The sequence below is a fragment of the Camelus ferus genome, chromosome 27, assembly GCF_009834535.1.
Source record: "Camelus ferus isolate YT-003-E chromosome 27, BCGSAC_Cfer_1.0, whole genome shotgun sequence".
Taxonomy (NCBI): domain Eukaryota; kingdom Metazoa; phylum Chordata; class Mammalia; order Artiodactyla; family Camelidae; genus Camelus; species Camelus ferus.
Window position 1 is genome coordinate 4709962 of NC_045722.1, and position 21355 is coordinate 4731316.

The 21355-nt window shown below is 42.6% G+C and overlaps 2 protein-coding genes across 4 annotated transcripts; both read right to left on the reverse strand.

Annotated features, from left to right (window-relative positions):
• Window positions 1-50: 50 nt before the first annotated feature.
• On the reverse strand, window positions 51-5398 carry FAM219B (family with sequence similarity 219 member B). Of its 2 annotated transcripts, none has more exons than XM_032469039.1 (5): window positions 5139-5398; window positions 4843-4930; window positions 4079-4156; window positions 3600-3648; window positions 51-2100 (listed from the first exon to the last, which is right to left on the reverse strand). In XM_032469039.1, the coding sequence occupies exons 1-5, from the start codon at window positions 5335-5337 to the stop codon at window positions 1936-1938; spliced, it is 579 nt and encodes a 192-aa protein (XP_032324930.1). In that variant the 5' UTR covers window positions 5338-5398; the 3' UTR covers window positions 51-1935. The 2 variants fall into 2 exon arrangements, with proteins under 2 accessions (XP_032324930.1, XP_032324929.1); XM_032469038.1 differs by having other exon boundaries at window positions 51-2103; window positions 5139-5396.
• Window positions 5399-11930: 6532 nt separating this feature from the next.
• Window positions 11931-21102, reverse strand: LOC102506544 (cytochrome c oxidase subunit 5A, mitochondrial). Of its 2 annotated transcripts, none has more exons than XR_004315648.1 (5): window positions 20898-21102; window positions 17606-17722; window positions 15711-15832; window positions 14096-14262; window positions 11931-12097 (listed from the first exon to the last, which is right to left on the reverse strand). XR_004315648.1 is itself a non-coding variant. In XM_032469040.1 (5 exons), exons 1-4 carry the CDS (start codon window positions 21001-21003, stop codon window positions 14149-14151), a joined length of 459 nt encoding a protein of 152 aa, XP_032324931.1. In that variant the 5' UTR covers window positions 21004-21102; the 3' UTR covers window positions 11931-12097; window positions 14140-14148. The 2 variants fall into 2 exon arrangements, 1 of the variants encoding a protein (XP_032324931.1); XM_032469040.1 differs by having other exon boundaries at window positions 14140-14262.
• Window positions 21103-21355: the final 253 nt, after the last annotated feature.

Sequence of the window (21355 nt, forward strand, 5' to 3'; positions counted from 1 at the left end):
TGACTGGTCTAGGCCTTCCTTAAAAATGCTTATTGCAACACAGAGACAGCTCAACTAGCATGACTGTATTTATTCTTGTAAACTTACAGGGCTGAAGAAGCCTAAGCCAAGAGTTCTGTACTCTGTAAACACCATACGGTACCACTCCCATCTGTGAGGTAAGCCCGAGTTCACCCCTGCCTCCCCAGAGCGCTGTCACCTACAAACGCCCAGCACTCTTAATTAAGGCAGTTTGGTTTTAGGCACCTTTGTGCCTGTATTGGTGACATTTTAGCCTGTGGCTTCTGGCCCCAAACAATTGACCATTTCTACCCTGCCTTGCTGGCAGGCACAGTGTTCCTGCAACTTTTTCTACAAAGGTAATGCCACCCACACAGGATCAACCAGCTCTGGAACATTCCAGGGAGAGGTGCAGTCAAATACACCAGTGATTTATGCAGTGACCAACAGAGGGCCTCGGTCTTGGGGTCCTGCTGCCATCTTTACCCCCAGCAGCTGTCAAACACTCAGGCTACTGTCCTAACCAAATGAAGCAACAGGCTAGGTAGGATCCCAAGTTGGGGCCACACCCTAATCTTGACTACCATACCCCTTAGGCTAGGGACTCTGTCCACTCCCATTCAGTCCTATTTGGTAAGGCCTGGAAAAAAAAAAAAAAAACCCACTAAAAAACTAAGTTCCAGAGAGGCCTGGTATTGCAAGAGATGTTATCTAGTGGAGGTCATAGAGGAAATGATTCCTGTCTTTGCTATGCTCAGACCAGGGGCTGAGAGAGGCTGTGATGCACCCAGAGGTTTACTGTAAACTCCAATCCCCGAGTATCCACTGAGGCCCATGCTGCGGTCAGAGGAATCTGGATGCAACAGAATGGTTCTCGCTAGGGTGAAGGGAGGCCCTCTACAATGACAAGATTATCTCCTCAGGCAGGGGCCCTGGGAGCTTTCACAGGTCCCTCCTCCCCATCCTGTCTGTGAGCCTCCATCTACGTCAGAGCCCACACAGCTGCGCCAGTATACTTCTCAGCCATTGCTCCTTCTCAAGTTTAAAAAATCAGACACTTGACTGCTCCTGCAGCTCCCTCTGCTGGTAATTAAAAACTGCAGGCTCCTGGGGTGAGCTCCATACCTTCACCCAACCTTAGCTCAGACTGGGTGAAAATACCGTATAAGACCAAGGTGACGAATGGCAACCAGGAAAGACAAATTTTATCCACATGGTAGAGCAGTTTTTCTCTAACTAGGGATGGACTGACCAAGTTATTAAGCCCACCCAGACAGGTAGACCAGATGGGGATGCTCTGAGTCCAGGGACCATCAAGTAACCTGTTCTCCCTGCCACAGTCAAACAGACACAACCAGAAGAGGGTCAAAGGGCCCTGCTTTATGCTCTCTTGAAGGTCAAACATGTAACCCATCTTGGAGCTAGGAAGAGGAAGCGAGCATATGGAATTTCTTGAAATGACCTGGTCCCAAATAGTTTTGAATATTACAGCTACAAGCCATAATGTGCTATTTTCTGCCTCCATACACCACCATCCAGCACAGCCTGGGCACAAAAGCTCTCCTTTTCCCTCCGTAGAGCATGATGACAAATACCAGTTAAGATGTCTTCAAGTTTTTCTCTTAGCCAACTTTGTCACTCGCCGTAAGAACCAGAATTCCTCTGTTCCTGCCCTTATTAAAGTGATTTCTCCAAGCTCTGCTCCAACAGCAGAGGAAAACTGCAGAATTCCACCTATCATCCTATGGCCCAGATGGGGGCCTCCGGCCTGAGAAGCACCAGGCGAGGGGGAACTGCAGGGCACTGGCTTCCCCAGAGGGCCAGTGCCTCCAGTGATTCTGGGGCTGACAGCAGTTCCCCACTGCACTGTGACCTATGAAGGGCCCACAGGACTCCGCAGGTATGGTGAGCAGGACCCATCTTAGGGGGTTATGTCTACTGGAGGGTGCAGGAGGAAGAGTCCCCAAGACAGCACCAGCAGCAGGAACACGCTGAGGAGGCCACAGGCTTGGGGGGAATGAGATCCAAGTCCTCATCATCTGGAATCTCATCCAGGTGATACCCATCCTGGAGCAGCTGCCGGCTCACATCCTGGTTCACCTGCTAAGAGCAGGAGAGGAGAGAACTGTTAGCCAGGCAGCAAGGCAGAAATAACTGCTGCACAAAAGGAAGACCTACATTCTCTTACTGGAACTTGCTGCTCATGCTCCACCCTCAGGCCCACCCCACACATCCCTGGATTACAGGAGGAAGTGCTACCTTTTCCTACCAGTGCCTCAGCCAGCAGTGAGAGGCAGCCAGCCAGGGGCCTGAGCCACTACTGTCGAGGCTGCACGGTCACTAACCCCGAGAGAAGCTGCCATCAGTAAAGAATCCTGAGGCAGCTGATGTAAATTCCAGATTATGCTTGAAAGCCAAGCCCTAACCATTCCCACTGGGAACCGACATTGGTCCCTATGAAGGCTGAAGAGTATGGAATAATGATCCCAGAACAATGGGGTAGAAAGGTAGAGGAATATGGGTTAGAGTGAAACGGGGTGGGGAACAGCTTTTTATGCACTGCCCGTTAGACATGTTATCCTCTGATACCAACAGGGCTCAGTCCTTGCAAAGTAGAACCTGTCAACCTGGCTTCACCAGTTCCACTGAGCAGAAGGAAAATGAGACTGGGGAGTGTAGGCCTTTCTCTGGATCCTGCTAATTTTTCTTTTCCTAGTTCTAACAATCTTAGGCATCCAGATATTCAAAAAGGATAGTTTTCAGATTGCCTGTATTCTCTTTGGCAGAAACTCAGGGGGTAGCCAAGGGTTTCCAGGAGAATAATGGAAGAAATACCAGAAGTATACAGTCAGGTCCCCAGCACTTCACCTCCGTCAAAGGCAGTAAGCCACACATGCCAAAACTTTATGTCCCCATGTTTTTGTCTGGGACAGTTCTGGAAACATGTCCAAAAGGACAGGCCAAGAGTATCTCGGTCTCAGTTCCCATAGATGGAACAACAGAAGGAACAGAAGCTGTTTGGCCTGGATAAAAGCAAGCTTGGTGGAAGGCGGCAAAGGGAGGGACAGGAATGCTGATGTCAGATAAAAGCACTCAAAAGAAGGGAGACTAGCATGACTGTGTGACACTGGAGGGAGGACCAGGACCACTAAGTCCAAGCTGCAGGAGACATCTCAAATGAGTAAGGAAGACTTCTGTAAGAGCTACCTGGAGAAGGAATTGTGCGTATTGTGGGGAGGACAGGCAGCAAGGTTTCTTGGAGGTAGTGAGTACCCTCTTACAGGAAGTGTTCAAACAAGCAAAGGGTAGTAGACGCTTAGCTGGGATTTATCAAGAGGATTCCTTTCTAAGTGGTGGTCTGGATTAGAAAACTTGTGAGGTCATTTCCAGCCCTAAGTGTCTATGGCCTCCTAGACTTTCAATAGCCTTCCTCAGACACCTATACTTCTGCTGAGGGAAGAGAGCAGAGTAGAAGACTGAACAATAGACCAGAAGTCTGGCACAGTGCCGTGCATACAGCAGGAACCAGACAAGCATTTGGCAGTGACAGCGACACTGCCTGCAGCCTGGCCCTGCACAGAAGGGTGCTCTGGACTTGCCTCTGCAGAGGAATACCCGGAGGAGTATCTGGATTCCAGCTCCCCATCACTAGGAGAAGAAAAAGACAGTCAGTTCAGGGAGATGCCTGTGAAGCACAGCTACAAATGCAGGGTGCAGAGCACGCAGTGGGGCCTGGGGGACTTGTGAAGCAAAGACCACACACCATAGAACTCAAGCCCAGAATCTGCCAGGAGTATAAATGGCTCCTTCCATTGGCTTCAGCAGGAGCAGGGTCACTGTCACTAACAGTGCAGACATAATAGGCAGGATGATTTCCCCAGACAAGGTTGGTGCTTCAAATCCAAGAGCAGCTTATGAGTCCTCTAAGCAAGTCATCCTGGGAAGGGATAGTGCTCTGAAGCAGCAGCCCTGGAACATGCACAAAAGGTCTTGGAAGAGTCAGGCAATAAGCGAAGCAAGTGATACGCAGTTTTACCCAAGTCACTCCCCAAGGGGTATTTCCAAGGAGAATACTCACCTGTCAGAGTCAAGAGACACCAGGTTTTCATCTGGACTCTGACTAAGAGCAGTATACCCCTTGTTAAACTTCACTGACCTGAGAGATGGGGGAGAGACCAAGCATAGATGAAGGGCCAGCATTTCACAGGGAAAGCCAGAGTCCTGGCTCCTATGGAAAAAGAACTAACTGCACTACTGACTTGCCTTCTACCTGGTCACACAGCCCCCACTGCCTCCCTTGTATCTGGCTACAGCTCCTCAGAATATGCACTTCTCCCATACCACTCCCACTGCTGCTCCTGGGGAAAAGCACGCGTCCTCTTTAATGAATCAGGAGAAGCCCCACCTTCCCACGTTATTTAACCAAAGAACAGAAAAACGGAAAGTCCTTGGGTAAATTCCTTCACCTGTTTTAGCTCTTATTTGTAAAAGAGGCCCTGGATAAGGTTCCATGCAGCCCTCAGAGTTTACCATTCTGTTAAAAAAAAAAATACAGTCCTGACTGTTCCCACACTGCTCTCCATCCTCACTCCTGGGGACCCCAGCCACTATGCTCCTCCCTAGCTTACACAGGGGATGATCCTATACTGATAAAACTACTACTGCAAAGCCCTTTCCCTGACATCATCACTTCCTTTTCCCATTTTAAAACAGTGAACCTGACAGGTTGGCGTCAGGGGAATCACTAGCTCCGCCTTAAACGTAAGTACTCTTGTCTGCCATCCTGAGGACTAAGGCCTTCTCTGGAAACGCGTGCAGAGAGGAGGTGGCGCCTGCTGAGACCTTTTGGCTGAAGAGTCGGGGCGGTTCGGCGCGGCCCCCAGCATGCCTTTTCTCCGCAGAACGGCCTTGGCCAGGTTCCGGTGCTTCTCTGCAAGGCAAAGGGCCCGGGTCAGCGGGGTCTTCCCTCCTCCGCCGTGTCTCCTAAACACCAGCAGCCCCCTCTTTCCGAACAGATTTTCGGGGGCGGCAGCGGGACGCAGGTGCCCCTCCGGGGTCGCCCCGGCGGGGCTCCAGAACCCGCCCGGGGGACGCGGCAGCCCGCCCAGGCAGAAGCCCCCCCATCGGGCCGCACTCACGCAGCTTGGCCTGAATGGAAGGCGCGCGCATCACCATGTACGGCCCCCGCTTCTCCACAGCCGCCGAGGTCCGGTCCCCGAGTCGGGGGACTCCAATATCGCTTCGCCCGCGAGGCGGCCCCGCAGCCTGGGCTCCGCCGGGCCGGGAACCCGGCATAGACGGCCGCGCCGCGTGCCCACTGGGCCCCGCGGTAGCCATGGCCTGGCCACGCCCCAACCGCGCGCGGAGCCCCGCCTCCTGGCTAACCCTCCGCCGGCCGGAAAGGAGGCGGTCCCTCCTCGAGCCGGATGGCGGCGCGCAGGCGCGGGCGTACCCGCCCTAGCTTTCCGGCCCCGCCTACTGTGGGGTCGGTTCAAAGGCTCGCCCTTTCGGGGGCTGGGTTGCTTTTGTCGCTCCTTTCTGGCGCACTGCGGTCCTCGTAGTCGGACTGATCCTAGGTATGGCAAGCCAAGTTCTGTTTCTAGTCGAAGTTAATTATCGCTATCTCCGGAGGGCGCGGATGTGTCCCTGGCGCGCGCTCCCTCTCCGCAGTGTCTCCGCGTGGGTCCTCTTGCCACGGCCAGACCTCCTCAAGGGCGGACGGGGGAGAGCCTGCACTGAACCGAACAGAGCGGTAGAGAAGGGGAGGTATTGGCGCCCTTCCCCAGAAAAGGAAACAGGCCCCAGAGAAAGGTTCAAGGACCTTGCGGAGGTCACACAGCTCGAGGCAGTGCGTTGGCTGATAGATGTAACGCCAAGCCCACGTTATTTCCAGCAGCATGCGGTGCCCAGAGAACTTGGATGAGGCCTGATCCTTTCTAGGCCTCAGTTTCCACATTTTAAAATGGAACCAACGTCATTACCCGTCTCACAGTGACAAACAAGGGCAAAATAGGGCTTGGAAAGAAGGGTGAAAGTGCACTGAGTTTGTGTATGTCAGGGCACGGAGCTGTCATGGCTTGTGACCTCTCTGGCCCCAGGGGATGTTCTTGTGGCTGGCTGGAAAGTAGCTCCAGATCCTTGTAGTAATCGCCAAATCTCATGAGGCTGTCCCAAGGCTAATTTATTAGCTTCCACAGGGTAGGTCAACTGTGTAACTTCCGAGCCCCAGGGCCACCCAAACAGTTGAGCTGGCGTATGCCTTAGGCAGGACAGGAGAAAAGAATTTAGGACTAGAGTTTTTGAAAAATCAGAAGCACAAAAGAAAGCTAACTGTTTTGGTAGATTTCACTGCTGCCTTTAACCTCCAGAAACAGCAGTTTCTTATGACTCAACTTAGTATTTAATTCTCCTGACCTCCCAAGGAAGCACTGTTACTCCCGTTAAGCAAAGAGGCTTAGATATGGTCAGATTCGCTAGTTAAGTGGTAAACCTGGAATCTGAACCCAGCTCCCTGTGGACTTGGAAGAGATGGTTTTCATCATAGCTATGCTGCCTGTTAAACTGATAGAGACCTCACCAAGGGCCAAAGAAAGTGTGACCACAACCCACTTGATGTCACAAAAATCTCTAGGAACTTGTACCAAGAGTCTTGAGTACCCTCATCCATGATACTCCTGGGTCTCTCATCAGTGCTCAGCTAATTGCTATGTGATTGAGTATGGACCCTGAATCCAGATTATGTGCTCTGCCACTTACTGGCAAATTATTTAATTATGTCTCAGTTTCTTTAGCTGAGGAACGGGGATAATAATAGTACCTATTCAGTAGAATTGTGAGGTTAAATTGCAAAGTGCTTGGAATGGTGCCTGGCATACAGTAAGTGCTCAAGAAGTGTAAAATTATGAAGCTTACACAGTATTCTGAGGACTTAGTGTTTATTCTTTCGCTTGGTTTTATATTTCCCAAGGACAGATTGCCTTATTTATTTTGTAGCCCTTGTTTTTACACAAAGTCACAAAGTCATAGTAATACATATTTGTTAAATGAATGTCCTGTTTCCCCTCTTAACTTTTAATTAATTTAGAATCAAGGACTTTGGGGCTGGAAGAGATTTTAGAGATTATATAGTCCAAATTCATTTTATTATGAAGAAACTATGATTGCCCAATATTTTGGCCTTGGTGTGGGTAGTTCTGTTTTCCACTTAAGAAATTATATTCACTAGGAATTTGAGAAAAATAAGTTACTTCCCACTGCCCAAAACAAACAACAAAGAATAAAAGCTAGATTGTAAGAGGATGAGTCTTCAGGGCAAGAACTGCCACAGCACACAGGGCACAAATCCTCTCTTCCTTACCCCTGCTACTCAGACTCTAACCTAGAATATCTCTGCTGGTTCCTCTGCTGGCCCTGGGGATCCTTATCTTCTCCATTCAGCAAAGCTTTATTCATCTAATATGCGGCAGGTGCTATGCTAGGCCCTGCACATCTAATGATGAACAGGACAAATAATTTACCTCCTAGTCTCTGATTATCAGCCTTGTTTCTTTTATTCTTTGTTGTTGGGGGTAGGGGGAAGATTCTTGGCTGTTAAGAGCAGATTCTCACCCTGGCTTTCAGGCACTGCTGCCCCTGTGGGGCAATCACATTCTTTATCCTTGGCTCCAGCTCATGGAAATCCCACCCATTCCCTAAATTTTCTTGGTCCTGGGACAGATGAATCTTCATCAATAGAGAATTCTGGTTCTGCTGTCCACTAGAGCTGAATTCCTTCAGCTAGGCAAGTATCTGGGATTAGGCATAGAAAAGAATACGGGACAGTGGTGAATTTTTTTAAATTGAAGTACAATGTTTGTTTCTGATCCTTACTGATATTTGTTATCTGATGTTTTTGATAATAGCCATTCTGATAGCTGTGAGGTGATATCCTATCATGGTTTTGATTTGCATTTCCCTGATGATTAGTGATTTTGAGCATTTTTTTCATATGCTTGTTGGCCATCTGTATGTCTTTCTTTGGAAAAATATCTATTCAGGTCCTCTGCCCGTTTTTTATTTATTTATTTATTTTTTATTTTTTTTGCTGTTGAGTTGTATAAGTTGTTTTCATGGTTTGGATGTTAACACCTTATCAGATATAGGATTTGCAACTATTTTCTCCCATTCAGTAAGTTGCCTTTAATTTTGTTGGTTTCCATTGGTTTCCAGAAGCTTTTTAGTTTGATGTAGTCCCACTTGTTTGAATTTGCTTTTGTTGACTTTGCTTTTGGTATCAAATCCAAAAAATCATCACCAAGACATATTTCAAGGAGCTTACCACCTATCCTTTCTTCTAGTTTTATGGTTTCAGGTCTTTGATCCATTTTGAATAATTTTTTTTTGTGTATAGTGGAAAGATAATCTAGTTTATTCTTTTGGGTGTGGCTGTCCAGTTTTCTCAACACCATTTACTGAAGAGACTATCCTTTCCACATTGTATGTTCTTGCCTCCTCTGTTGTAAATTAATTGACCATATATGTGTGGGTTTATTTCTGGGCTCTACTCTATTCCATTGATCTGTGTGTCTGGTTTTTGTTTTTGTCATTGTTTGCCAATGCCACAGTTTTTAATTACTATAGCTTTGTAATACAGTTTGAAATCAGGGCCCATGATGCCTCCAGCTTTGTTCTTGTTTCTCAAGATTGCTTTGGCTATTTAGGGTTTTTCGTGGTCCCACACAAATTTTAGGATTGTTTATTCTACTTCTGTGAAAAACACCATTGTAATTTTGATAGGGACTGCATTGAATCTGTAGATTGCTTTGGGTATTATGGACATTTTAACAATATTCTTCCAATCCATGAGCATGGACTATCTTTCCATTTATTTCTGTCTTCAGTTTCTTTCATCAATGTCATAGTCTTGAGTGCATAGCTCTTTCACCTCCTTGGTTTAAATTTATTCCTAGGTATTTTATTCTCGTTGATGCAGTTGTAAGTGGGACTGTTTTCTTAATTTCTCTTTTTGATAGTTTGTAAGTGGATAGAAATGCAATAGATTTTTGTGTATTGATTTTGTACCCTGCTACTTTACAGAATTTATTAGTTCTAACAGTTTCTTGGTGGGATCTTTAGGGTTTTCTATATATAATATGTCCTTTTTCTTTGATTCCACGTATAAGTGATATCATATAGTATTTTTCTTTCTCTTTCTGGCTTACTTCACTTAGAGTGACATTCTCCAGGTCCATCCATGTTGCTGCAAATGGCATTATTTTATTATTTTTTATGGCTGAATAGTATTTCTTTGTATAAAGATACCATAATTCTTTATCCAGTTGTCTGTTGATGGACATTTTCATTGCTTCCATGTCTTGGCTATTGGATATAGTGCTACTATGAACATTGGAGTGCATGTATCTTTTCAAATTAGAGTTCCATCCAGATATGTACCCAGAAATGGGATTGCTGGATCATATGGTAAGTCTATTTTTAGTCTTTTGAGTAATCTCCATACTGTTTTCCATAATGGCTGCACCAAAATACATTCCTACCAACAGCAAAACTATCACAAACTTGTTTCTTTCTTTACGATATCATGGATAGAAGATTCATTCTTAGTGAAGATCTTAACAAACTCAGCCTAGGACTTTTTGTTGTTGGCAGTGGGCAATTAGTTTTATTTACTTATTTTTAGAGGAGGTACTGGGGATTGAATCCAGGACCTCATGCATGCTAAGCATGTGCTATACCACTTGAGCTATACCCTCCCCTCAAGCTTGGGACTGTTAAATCAAGAACATCCACCTTTTCACTTAGAGGAAGCCTTTACAGCTTCTCTTCGGCTTATCCAAATTGCCAGCATCACTACTCTTGCACTTTGGGGACTTTATTAAGTAAAATTACTTGAACACAGTACTGTGATACCATGACAGTCAATCTGATAACCAAGACAGCGACTAAGTGACTAATGGGATGGATGGACTAGAGAGGGAAGGCGAGAGATTTCATCACACTATTCAGAACAACACTCTTATGAAATAACCACTTATTTCTGGAATTTTCCATTTAATATTTTCAGGCTGTGGTTGACCATGGGTAACTGAAACTGCACAAAATAAAACTGCAGATAAAGGATTGGGGGGGGCTACTGTATGCTTGTCAAAAATGTTTAACTAGATTTTAACAGTGAGGAAACAGTAAGGAAGCTGCAGATTGCAGGGCATTTTACACCACTGGCCTGGACTCTTCAGAAAAATGAATTGTATATATTTTATGCCAAACTTCTTGAAGCATACTAATGGTACTGTGGTTATATAGGAAGAGAAATTCCGCTTTCTTAGATGTCTGCTTAAGTATTTAGGGTAAAGTGTCATGTCTGCAACTCACTTTCAAATGGTTGAGGAAAAAGTGTGTATATTAGGTACAAAACAAATGCAACAAACCATTCATTGGTTTGAAACTTTTCAAAATAAAGAGAAAGAAAAAGCTAGAGGCCCCATTCTGTTAGGGTAGAAACCCTACCATCATCAAGCTGTGGAAGAATCCTCTTTAAATTGGGAACAATATTTATGGTCTACTTATACACAGATAGAATCCATTGAACTAAAAGATGTACCTATTTTCTCCAGCACCACAAAGGAGAGAAAAATGGGTCTGTGAAACAGCTTGCAACACATGTACAATAGAGAAACATCTGGGAAAATGATCACCAAAATGCAAGTCATAGTTATAACTGGCTGGTAAAATTTCAGGTGTATTTTATTCTTGTATTTTTCTGTATTGCTTTATGAGCATGTATTATCTTTATAATGAAAACTAGTAAAGATATTTTTATTTTAAGAAAATGAGGTCACTACCCAAACTTCCTTAAAAAAAAAAGTCTTTATTGTGGTTATGCTTAAAAATAGATATACTTTGAGATATTCCAAATACTTATTTATAGATGAAATGACGTGATACTTGAAATTTGGTTCAAAATATTTGGAGTTGGGGTGAATGAGGAAGGTTTTTGGTTTCACGGTTTTGTTGCCATTTGATGTACTGAGGGAACTGCTCTGGTTCTCTGGAAACCACATGACACAAAAGCAAGCTATATAAAAATATTTGGGTGCACTGGCTGGAAAATTAGCTAAAAATTAAAAGTTATTTATATAAGATTTTCTTGATCGTCTCTGGGGATAGAACAAATTGTGTACCTTCCCAAAACGAGTGAAATAATTTTAAAGTGGTCATTGAGATAGTCTTGAGGATGTGCTATGTAGCAGCCAGACCCTTAGTGCCTCTTTTCTTCTCTACCTGTTCTTTCCTAGCAGTATTAGCCTTGGACATCAAAGAATTTGCTGTGGTTGATTTGGAGGCTTTCTGGTTAAAGAATTGAGTAAATGGGTTTACTTCTTGAGAAAATAAAATACACACATCCTGTCTTACTTTAAAAGCCCCATAAAACTGGAAACCAGCTAATGGATAAAGAAGTTGTAGGTCTGAGTGACTTCTAATATAGCCAGTTTAAACTGCAGCATCAGGGGAATTAGGTTGAAATTTAGATGTCTTCTCTCCTAAAGCCATGTAAGAAAAAATGTTAGTAAAATCAGTTTTGGTAAGGTTTAATACAGATGACCTTTTATAAAAGGTTGATTCTCTACCAAAAAAGCCCTCTTTCCCTTTTTTTAAATGAAGTAGTAATGTGAAATAAACTAAAATAGCCACATACGTTTATTTACTGTGTAGTTAGTAGGCCATGGTTCTCAGGTTTGATCCCTCTCTGGGCCCGCTCCTTCCCTCTCCTTCCATGTAGTGTAGCGTCCCAGTCAGCACTGCTCTGTTTTTCCTCCAGATTCTCTTCATGTTGCTTCCCCCAGGGATGAACATCAACATAGTTCTGCCCTTGTAAATCCTAGACGTTGAGTTTTTTTTGTTTTTCAATGCAAACATATAGAAACAATACCTAATTTCAGTTCAAACTCATTTCCCTTTTATTAAAGTCCAAGTTACCATTACACAGTTTGGTACTCAACAAAGGAAAACTTGTTCAAATAAGGTAATATGTTATCATCAGTATTTCCAGGTGATTGTTTACAATCAAGTAGCATTATCAATAAATCCTTGGAAAGCCCACCTGTAAGAGAAAACATGAAGAATTAGCTAAGAAAAATTTTTTAAAGGTTACTAAAAATAACCTTTGCAGCAACAGCCCAAGGAAATCACTTTCTGTACTCTTACTTAATCCTGCCTACAGTCAACTCACCAGGGACTAGCTGGCTCTTTTGCCGTTATATACCTGGTACTTACTGGAGTGGTCTTTTACAATCAGAAAAGTGTTGGGGAGTTGCTGTTTTAAAAAAATTTAAGTAAAAGAAACATAGTGTTACTGTAGCTAGAATACATCCTATATAACAAAGATCTTCTGGACTCCTTGGAGTAATACTTGATAAATGGAAGCCTCTCCATGCATTACAAAGATGAGGTATCTCACTTCAGGGAGGAGGAGGTGGTGGTGGTGGTATGGGGGTGGACAAAGATAAAATTCAGACTTCTGCTCCAAAGCAAGCTGCAAAAAAAGATCTCAAAGTGGGTAACAAAACCTCAGGCATTTTCTGCTCATTTTGTTGGTAGGAAGACTGAATGTAAGGATTCTTTGAGTTCTAAGATTTTTAAATAAGTGTTTGACTAGGTATTCACTAATGATGTCCTAACCGGGCTTATTGGTTCTCTATCCTGTGAGGGATGTGATATTAGCTTCTTAAATAATTTTGGGTCCACTTTTTTCTTTTGGTGGGGGGGCAGGGGTGGGAATTAGGTTTGTTTGTTTGTTTGTTTTTATTTATTTATTTATTTATTTATTGAGGAGGTACTGGGAATTGAACCCAGGACCTCCTGCATGCTAAGCATGTGCTCTACCACTTGAGCTATACCCTTCCCCCTAGGTCCATTTTTACTGAAATCTTTTACTGAATTCTTTGTAAGTTCCACCTTTTAGGGGTTTTTTTCTTTCTTTTACTGGGGGTGGTGGTGGTGGTGGTAATTAGGTTTATTTATTTATTTGTTTGTTTACCTACTTACTTACATGGAGGTACTGGGATTGAACCCAGGACCTTTGTGCATGCTAAGCACGCACTCTGCCACTGAGCTACACCCTCCCCCGCTAAGTTCCACCTTCTAAAAATAAACTTCCTCTTACTCTTAGAAAGTTAATGTTCTATTTAAGCCTCATTATTTACCTCTGGGAAATAAGAGTATGGTTCTAGTAAATGCCTCAGTGCCACAATGCCTACACAGGATGAATGGCATAGTAAGAGCAATGGGCTCTGGAGCCAGACTGCCTGGGTTTAAATGTTGGTTCCTCTACTAGTCGTATGACCTTGGATAAGGTGTCTCAGTTTCCTCATCAGTAAAATAGTAAAATGGGAATAATTCTAATAATAATAATAATAACCACCTCACAGGACTGTATATAAGGATTAAATGAGTTAATGTTTGTTAAATAAAATAAATGAGTTATTGCTTATATATTGTCTGTTTTACAAAGGATTTTCTGCATACTGCTCACCACCTAGGCAATCATGTGGCTGATTTTATTACCCACTGTCTTTCCATAGAGAACAAAATATCAAATAGTTTTTATTATCAATGAATATTTACTTAATTATTAAATTCCAACTTGGACACATAAAAACAAAAGCACCAAATTAATAAAACCCTGCTATTAAAAATAAACATGTATAAAAGCATGCAGGATGAACACCTTGTAAGCGGTAGACTGCCTTTAGTTAGGGAGAGGTTAAAGGGCTGGAATTAAGGAACAGTACAGAGAGGGCTTCAACTCTACATGAAACCAGTCATTTTTTGGGTGGGGAAAATAAAACTAAAGCAAACATGGCAAAAATAAAATCTGAAAATCTGGGCGTAGTGACATTTATTTTCTATGCTTGAAATATATTACATAGATTCTAAAGGAGGCTTTTACACCACTAAGAGAACAATTTTACTGACTACAAATAACAATTCTAACACTTTAAATTAATCATCACTACTCTCTAAATCTTTATGCTCACAGGCTCTAACGAGGCCATGAAAAGATCTTACTCTGAGAATACGCAAATGTCACTCAACTCACCCCTCCCTGGATTCTTTCCAGCCTTATTCAGGTAGGTAGCTTACCCACGGGCTTTACACTTTGTCAAGACCCAGTTCCTCTGGAGTGGAGATTCCCAGTTCATTTAAAGTTGGTCTAAGTTCCTGGATGACATAGGGGTAGATTTCCTTATGAGGTCCTGCTTTGTCCTGACGGCAAAGAAAATATTCACATTTAGCTCTCTGAAAAGCTGTTCTCTATTAACAAAATGAACTTGAAAATACTTTTAATCATATGTAGAGGCTAGTGGCAGAGGAAAAAAAAGTCATCCACTTTTATTTTTATGAGGGGGAGGTAATTCGATTTATTCACTTATTTATATTTTGAAGAGGTACTGGGGCTTGAACCCAGGACCTCCAGCATGCTAAGCATGAGCTCTATCACTTGAGCTATATGCTCCCCCCAAAAGCCACCTACTTTTAATCTAACATACTGTTCAAAAAAGAGAGCAACTTATGTAGGCACCATTCAAGGTAGGTTTTTAAAACACCTTGAGACCAAGACAATTAGACTAAATCCAGAGGGTAAAAACATTTTAAGGCCTTGAGTTACTGGAAAAGAAGGCAGTGATGACAGAATTTTGCGAAGGCAATTAAATATGCCTAGCAGGCAACAGGAATAATTAAGTTAACAAAGGATAAAGTTTTTAAATTTGCCTCAATTTGAGACCCTAACTGAATTAACTACTGGCGCTGAATGGATTGACAGCCTACAGAACCCTTAATTAACTTACTCATTTTAGATAAAGGAGCATCACGCTTTCCCTCTTACAGACCTTGAATTTCTTTCTTATAGACCATAATGTCTTCTCAGAGAGAGATACATGTAGGTAATACTTATTTCTAAGACGAGAGTTTTGATGAATACTCACCGTAACATATAATCACATGTATATTGTCTCAAAGTTCCTCAGGGACAAATATTAAAAAGTCAAATGGACTAAGACAGTGCCAAGGTGGTATTCTTCTGTCTTTAATGAATTCTAGGTCTCCTTAATTGTATTTTTTAAATTAAAAAATCCTTGTTTAAAATTCAGTGCATTAATTTGTTCATTATAGAAAAATCAGAAACTATAATCAAATAAAAGGGAGGAGAATAAACATATACCCTCCTACATTTTTATCACTCTCTCTATACTTTTTAATAAAATGGGGTCATACCACAAAAATTATTTCATCATTTTCTTCAGTTATTATACTATGAATATGTTTCACATTAAACACATTTCTACGTTAACAGATGTGTAACAACCTCTTCAGGGAAGTCCCATCTTAAGAAACCACTAGGAACTTTTAATTTTCTATCACAAATAGCACTAAGATAAATTGTAGTTAAACCTTTATGTTCTTAATTATTTCCTTAAGATAAATTCTCAAATGGAACTGCTGAACAAATGGGTATTAAGCACAATTTTTAAGTCCCTTAATAAATTCAACCAAACCATCCTCCAAAGACTGTAACTGCAATGTACATTCCTTCTAGCTATATAAGAACTAATTTTAGGTATTTTAAGAAATTCAAAATAACAGAATAGGCTAATACCTAATCAATAGCCCAGCTACTTCCAGAACAACACTAGCATTATTATTTCACTGACCTTAACAACCTCTAGGATGCGAACTGCACTAGCAAAATCATTTAAGCGTCTGCATGCCCGCAAAGCAGCATCAATGATTTTGGGTTCTGGAACCAGATCATAGCCAACGAGCGTGTTCATCCCTGTAAATTAAAAAGAGTATTCATATCAACCTGGAATATCCTCACTTAAACTATAATTTAGTTATCTATATTTTTATTGAACCATAGACATGTGATCTTGTCTGTTTGGGCCTCTATTCTCTTATCTCTAAAATGGGAGAATCTACCTTTCACAAATTCTAGATGATAAGATCATAGTGGATCTTCCACAGTGAATTAATTAAAAGAATTATGCAGTAGCATGCAGATTGAAGGGGGAAAAAAACCCAAAAGTTTTCTTAAACACTATTTTCATAATTAGCTGGCTTCTTTTCAATTAAGAGGGTCATTTTCAACTCATATCTTTAACTCTTGGTACAATGTATGTACTTTGGTTGCTTTCAAGTAGATTTAATTGGAAAATAATCTAAAAATGACCAGAGAAATGCTTAAGGAGAGTTAATGAAGCCCAAATGAGGACACTAAGGAGATATAGAGAACCATTAGTGCACGGTAATAAACATTAAACCAGAAAATGACTGGGCATGATTACTTTCAGCTCTGCACAAAATGACACACCATAAAATTTAAGATTCTTTTAATAGGAATGCAGAATTGCTGTTCTTTTCATTACTTCTACTCAAGATTATCCAACAAGAATTTCCTTGTTGCAGCAAAATGGAGTCATTCCATTCCTGCAGGGAAGTATAAAGCATTTAAGTTTCCTGCTTTTATTTTAAAATATTTAAACAAAGGACACCAGTGACTATAATGCTAGAATATAGTCATAGAGACTGAACTCCTGGTCTGAGATAAAGTGCCTACAATTAAAATTATCTATCTACTAGTCTATTAGCCTAGTTATCATTAATGCTACTTAACTCATGTTAAATGTGCCATCTTCAAATTAGAAAAAAACAAGTTCTAGCTTACTTAGACTGGACACTTATTCAGGGCAAGAAAAATCATAACTGAGAATAAGAATAACAAAAATCCTAAACTATTACCAAGAGGGGACGAGAACCAAATGACTACTTGTGCTAATTATCTAAAATGAACCAAAGTGTTAACTCTTATTCACTGTGACCTATCATTACAGAAGTGGTTTTCAATCAGGGGTGATTTCTGTCCCCTAGGGGACATTTTTTGGTCACAACTTGGGGGTACAGGAGTGTTGGCATCTACTGGGTAGAAGCCAAGGATGCTGCTAAATATCCTACAATGCAAAGGACAGCCCTTGCAACAAAGAACTGACTGGCCCCAAATGTCAACTGTGCCTCCCTGCTTTATAGGAAACACTCACTATGGAAGCTATAAACTTTCCTAACTGCAAGCTGCATGACAATACTCAGTTTACATAATGCAGGTTTTCAAAATACAGTTGGCCCTTGAACAATATGAGTTTGAACTGTGTAGGTCTACTTTTAAACTTTTTTTATCTTTTATATAAATGGAGGCACTGGGGATAGAACCCAGCACCTCATGCATGCTAAGCACTGCACTCTACCACCGAGCTATACCCCCGCCTCCTTGCAGGTCCACTTATACACGAACTTTTTTCATAAATACTACAGTACTACACCAACTGAAGTTGGCTGAATCTGTAGACAGGAAACCTTGGATGCAGAACTGCAAACAAGGAGGGCCAGCTGTAATGCTATATGTGAATTTTCCATATGAGAGTGGGTGCTGGTACCCCTAACCCCCGAGTTTTTCAAGGGTTAACTATAGTTACCTTCAACAAAGTAGTGGAAGACTACATAGCAGTTCATAATTCTATACCAAAACAGACAAATATGCCTATGTTCCAGTTACCTTTACGCAATTCCCAAGCATCAATATCTGGCTTATTGAAGTACGTCACCCAGCGAGCATCAAACTCCTCATCTGTCTCATGTGACCCATGGGAGTAGCAGAGAGCTGACTGGATAGCTATAGCAGAGAAAGAGCAATAACTTCAACGTACAGAAGTAGTACATTTTTTGTTTTTTCTTTTTGTGTGTGTGTTAAAACACACATAAAATTTACTATCTTAATCATTTAAAAATGTATAGTTCAGTGGTATTAAATACACTCAATGCATTAAGTTTTGAATCAACCATATATGTCATGGTAGGAAAATTATTCAGCAGGTCAAATAAAACAAACCTGATGTGTTGATACGAAAAAATATCTTAAAAATTAAGCACAGAAAAGCAAGTAGAATAAAAAGCTATAGATGTATGCTTATGCTTTTCCCCCCTAATGTGTAATGCTAGCATGAAATTATTAAATGTAGTTATCTTTGGAAGGAAAAATCCTCTTTATACAGTTATTTTTATGATAAGCAGAGTATTAACTCCTAATTTAAAATAATGTCCATTCTAGTTCTTAAGCAAATTTATAAAATACACTTTTCTTGATAAATTAAAAAAAAATCCTATGCTCACCATTAAATTATGTTCCAAAATAAATTATACATCCTAACAAAGCAATGGTAATTTAAATATTGTATTATCAAACTACAGCCTCCTCCTCGAAAATTCTGATTCAAAAGTACACTCTGCCTTACACCCAATGGAAAAAAACCACTGTTTTATTAGATCTCTAAGAACTGAGATTTTTAAAATGTAACACTGTCAAGAAAAGAGGACACACTTAGCATTCTGCTCTCTGTCAGTATACCCTTTGCACAGGAAAAGCTTTTCCATTTTCCTGTCAAATGGACAGTGAATTGGGATTTAAGAAATCTGGATTCTTTCTAAGCAGCCTCTGTATGCAGCAGGGGGATGGAGAAGGAATTTTTATCTTTAGACTATAGGAGGCAGCAGAGCCTAGTGGTCATATACTTCCAGGCTCTTCACTCTCCCAGTTTGACCTTGGTAAAATTAACTCAAGTTTTATTTTCCTTATTTGTAAAATGGGCATACCACTAGTTAAGCAGATTATGATGATGAAAAATGAAAGCAAGGTAACACTTTGCCCAGGGCTTAGTACCTTGTAGGTAGGTACTCAGTGAATGGTACCTTTAAATTAATCCTTACCTAAAAATGTCCTAATTGATCTTCTACTTATGGAAATCATAATTTATGGAAATAAAACATTCTTCACATGCATTTCCTGTTACATGAATTAGACAAACTTCATATAATTTCTAGTTATTTTTAAAGGCTTAACATATCAAAAACAAAAGCAACACCGTAGCCCACTGTTATTAAAATCTGAAAACTACTTTTTTCAAAAACTAAAGTTATCTGTAGCTGAATGTCAAGTGCACATATAAACTGTTTAGCAGTTTCTTATCAAATTAAATACACACCTACAATACTACCCAGTAATTCTACTTCTAAATATTTACCCAAGAAAAATGAAGTGTTTCATTTCCTCCCCAGAGGAAATTAAGTGCACCTTTCCTACTACCCAGAAAAGTGTTTCAGTGGATGACTCTGTCTTTGTTTTGTTTGCTAACTATGAAAGATATGACCAGCAACTGCCAATCCTAGTCAAGATCAGTGGATTACCTTCAATGATTTGTTCACCTTCCTTCTGGGAGCCCCAAGTTACAAACTGTATTCCCCGTCCCCCACTCAAAAAGAAAGGAAAAGGAAAAGGAAAAACCTTACCTATATTATGTAAAAATGTAATGCATTTACATAAACAAATATGCATTAAGCATTTGTACCAGGAAAGGTGCTAAGAGTTATATTACCTCATTTAACCTCACAACTACTAAATATTATCCCGATTTTAGAAATGAGGCAACGGAGTCTTAAGGTTTAAGTAACATATCCAAGGTCACACAGTTAGAAAGTAAATGTAGCCAATACTGCCTCCTTGTGGCAATATTTAGGTCTACGGGACAACACCTAAAATAAAGCTTTTTGTTTATGAATTATACTCAGGAGGGTGACTGGAATGCCTAGGAGATAAACCACTACGCCCAAACTTACTAAGAAAAGAATTCCCTTAATCTATATAGTTCGCCAAAAACCTGTGCCATTTCCCCAACCTGCCACAAAATGTAGCAATTCTTTTGAAGAGGTCATAAGAAGCCCCCCTAAAATGTATCTACATGAAAAAACTGAAGCAAAACGTAATAGGTTCTGAAGTGTCTAGTTAAAACACTCAAAACAGTCAAGAGAACAACCTTATTAGTTCTGAGTTTGAGTTAATATGTTTAAATATGCATGCTTATGGGCCAAATTTCATAATGTAGCATACAGTCATGGACCAAGATCAAAGTTCAGTTACAGTAATTAAAAGTTCAGTGCTGGACACAAAGCCTCCCGGAACACATATAAGGGGAAGGCAAAAATAAAACACAGGAATCAGCAGAACATCTCATACTCCAGCAGTCAAGCTTCTAACCAGAAGCAAAAAGTAAAGCTCCCCCATATTTGTAGAATCCAGAATTCCTGGGTCTGTGGCACCCACTTTTCGAAGCAGTAATATTCTTATCATAAGACCTATCAATATTCAGGCTCTTCCAGACCTCAGGAAACAACCACACGTCGATCTATCGGAAATACGGAAGAAATAAAACGTGGCACAGCAGTCTCTAAAAATAACAGAACGGTCTGGAAAAGCGACAGACAAAATGCTAACCGAGAAATGCCTGATAAAAAGAGTATGCTGTGTCGCACATGTAAGCATAATGTGTTCTCGGAAGACGCTGGGGGCGGCGGTGCCGGGGTCCCCAGATGGGCCACCCCTGGCCCTACCCTGAGCTCAATGTCACCTTCGCCGAAACGCTGCGGGACGGCGGCGGCCACTCCCAGTCAGGTGGCCGCGGGGTCAACGCCGGGGCACGGTCACGGCCCGAGCACCGAAGGGGTCCGGTGGGCGCGGGAGGGGCGCTGCGCCCCTCCTCGGCGCCCACAGCAGGTCCACGCTTGACCGGTCCGCGGTGCCCGCACCAGGAAGTCGCGCCGACGGAGGCGCCGGGCGCACGCCTTCGAGTCCTCCACAACTCGAGGCGGCGGGCAGAACGACCAGCGGTCACCAGGTTCGGCCGCCGGCCCGCAGGGCAGGGGCTAGGCCTCTTGGCAAGCCTGCCCTCGCGTGGCGGCGGGGGCCCAGGTCACCGCAAGGACACGCGGGCGCGGACAGTGGCAGGCGGGGGCCTTACCGGCGGCGGGGCCGGGGGCCGGAGTAGGGTGCAGAAGGCCTCGAGGGCTGGTCCGGGTGACTGCGGCTGCTGCTACTGAGCAGCGGCGGACAGCGGCGCCTAGCATGACGGCGATGGCAGCGCGCAGGTTAAGGCTGAGGAGAAGCCGGGTGTGAGCTCACGGGCCGCTCCGGAGCTCGTGGGGGCCGGACTCACGCACCGACGCACGGCGGGCGGAGCGTGAGTGCCCGCCCACTGCGGAAGGGGACGCCGCGCGGCTGCGGGCGGGCTACGGCGGCGCGCCCAGGACAAACAATTTCGGAGCCGTGCCGTGCCGGGTCTGTTCCGGCGGAGCGCAGCGGCCATCGTGGAGCGAGGATGGAAGGAAGGTGAGCGGCCGTTTGTGGCCAGTATCCGGCTTGGGAGGCGACTCCAGCACCTCAGCATGGGGGCGATAACAATGACAACAGCAAATTATA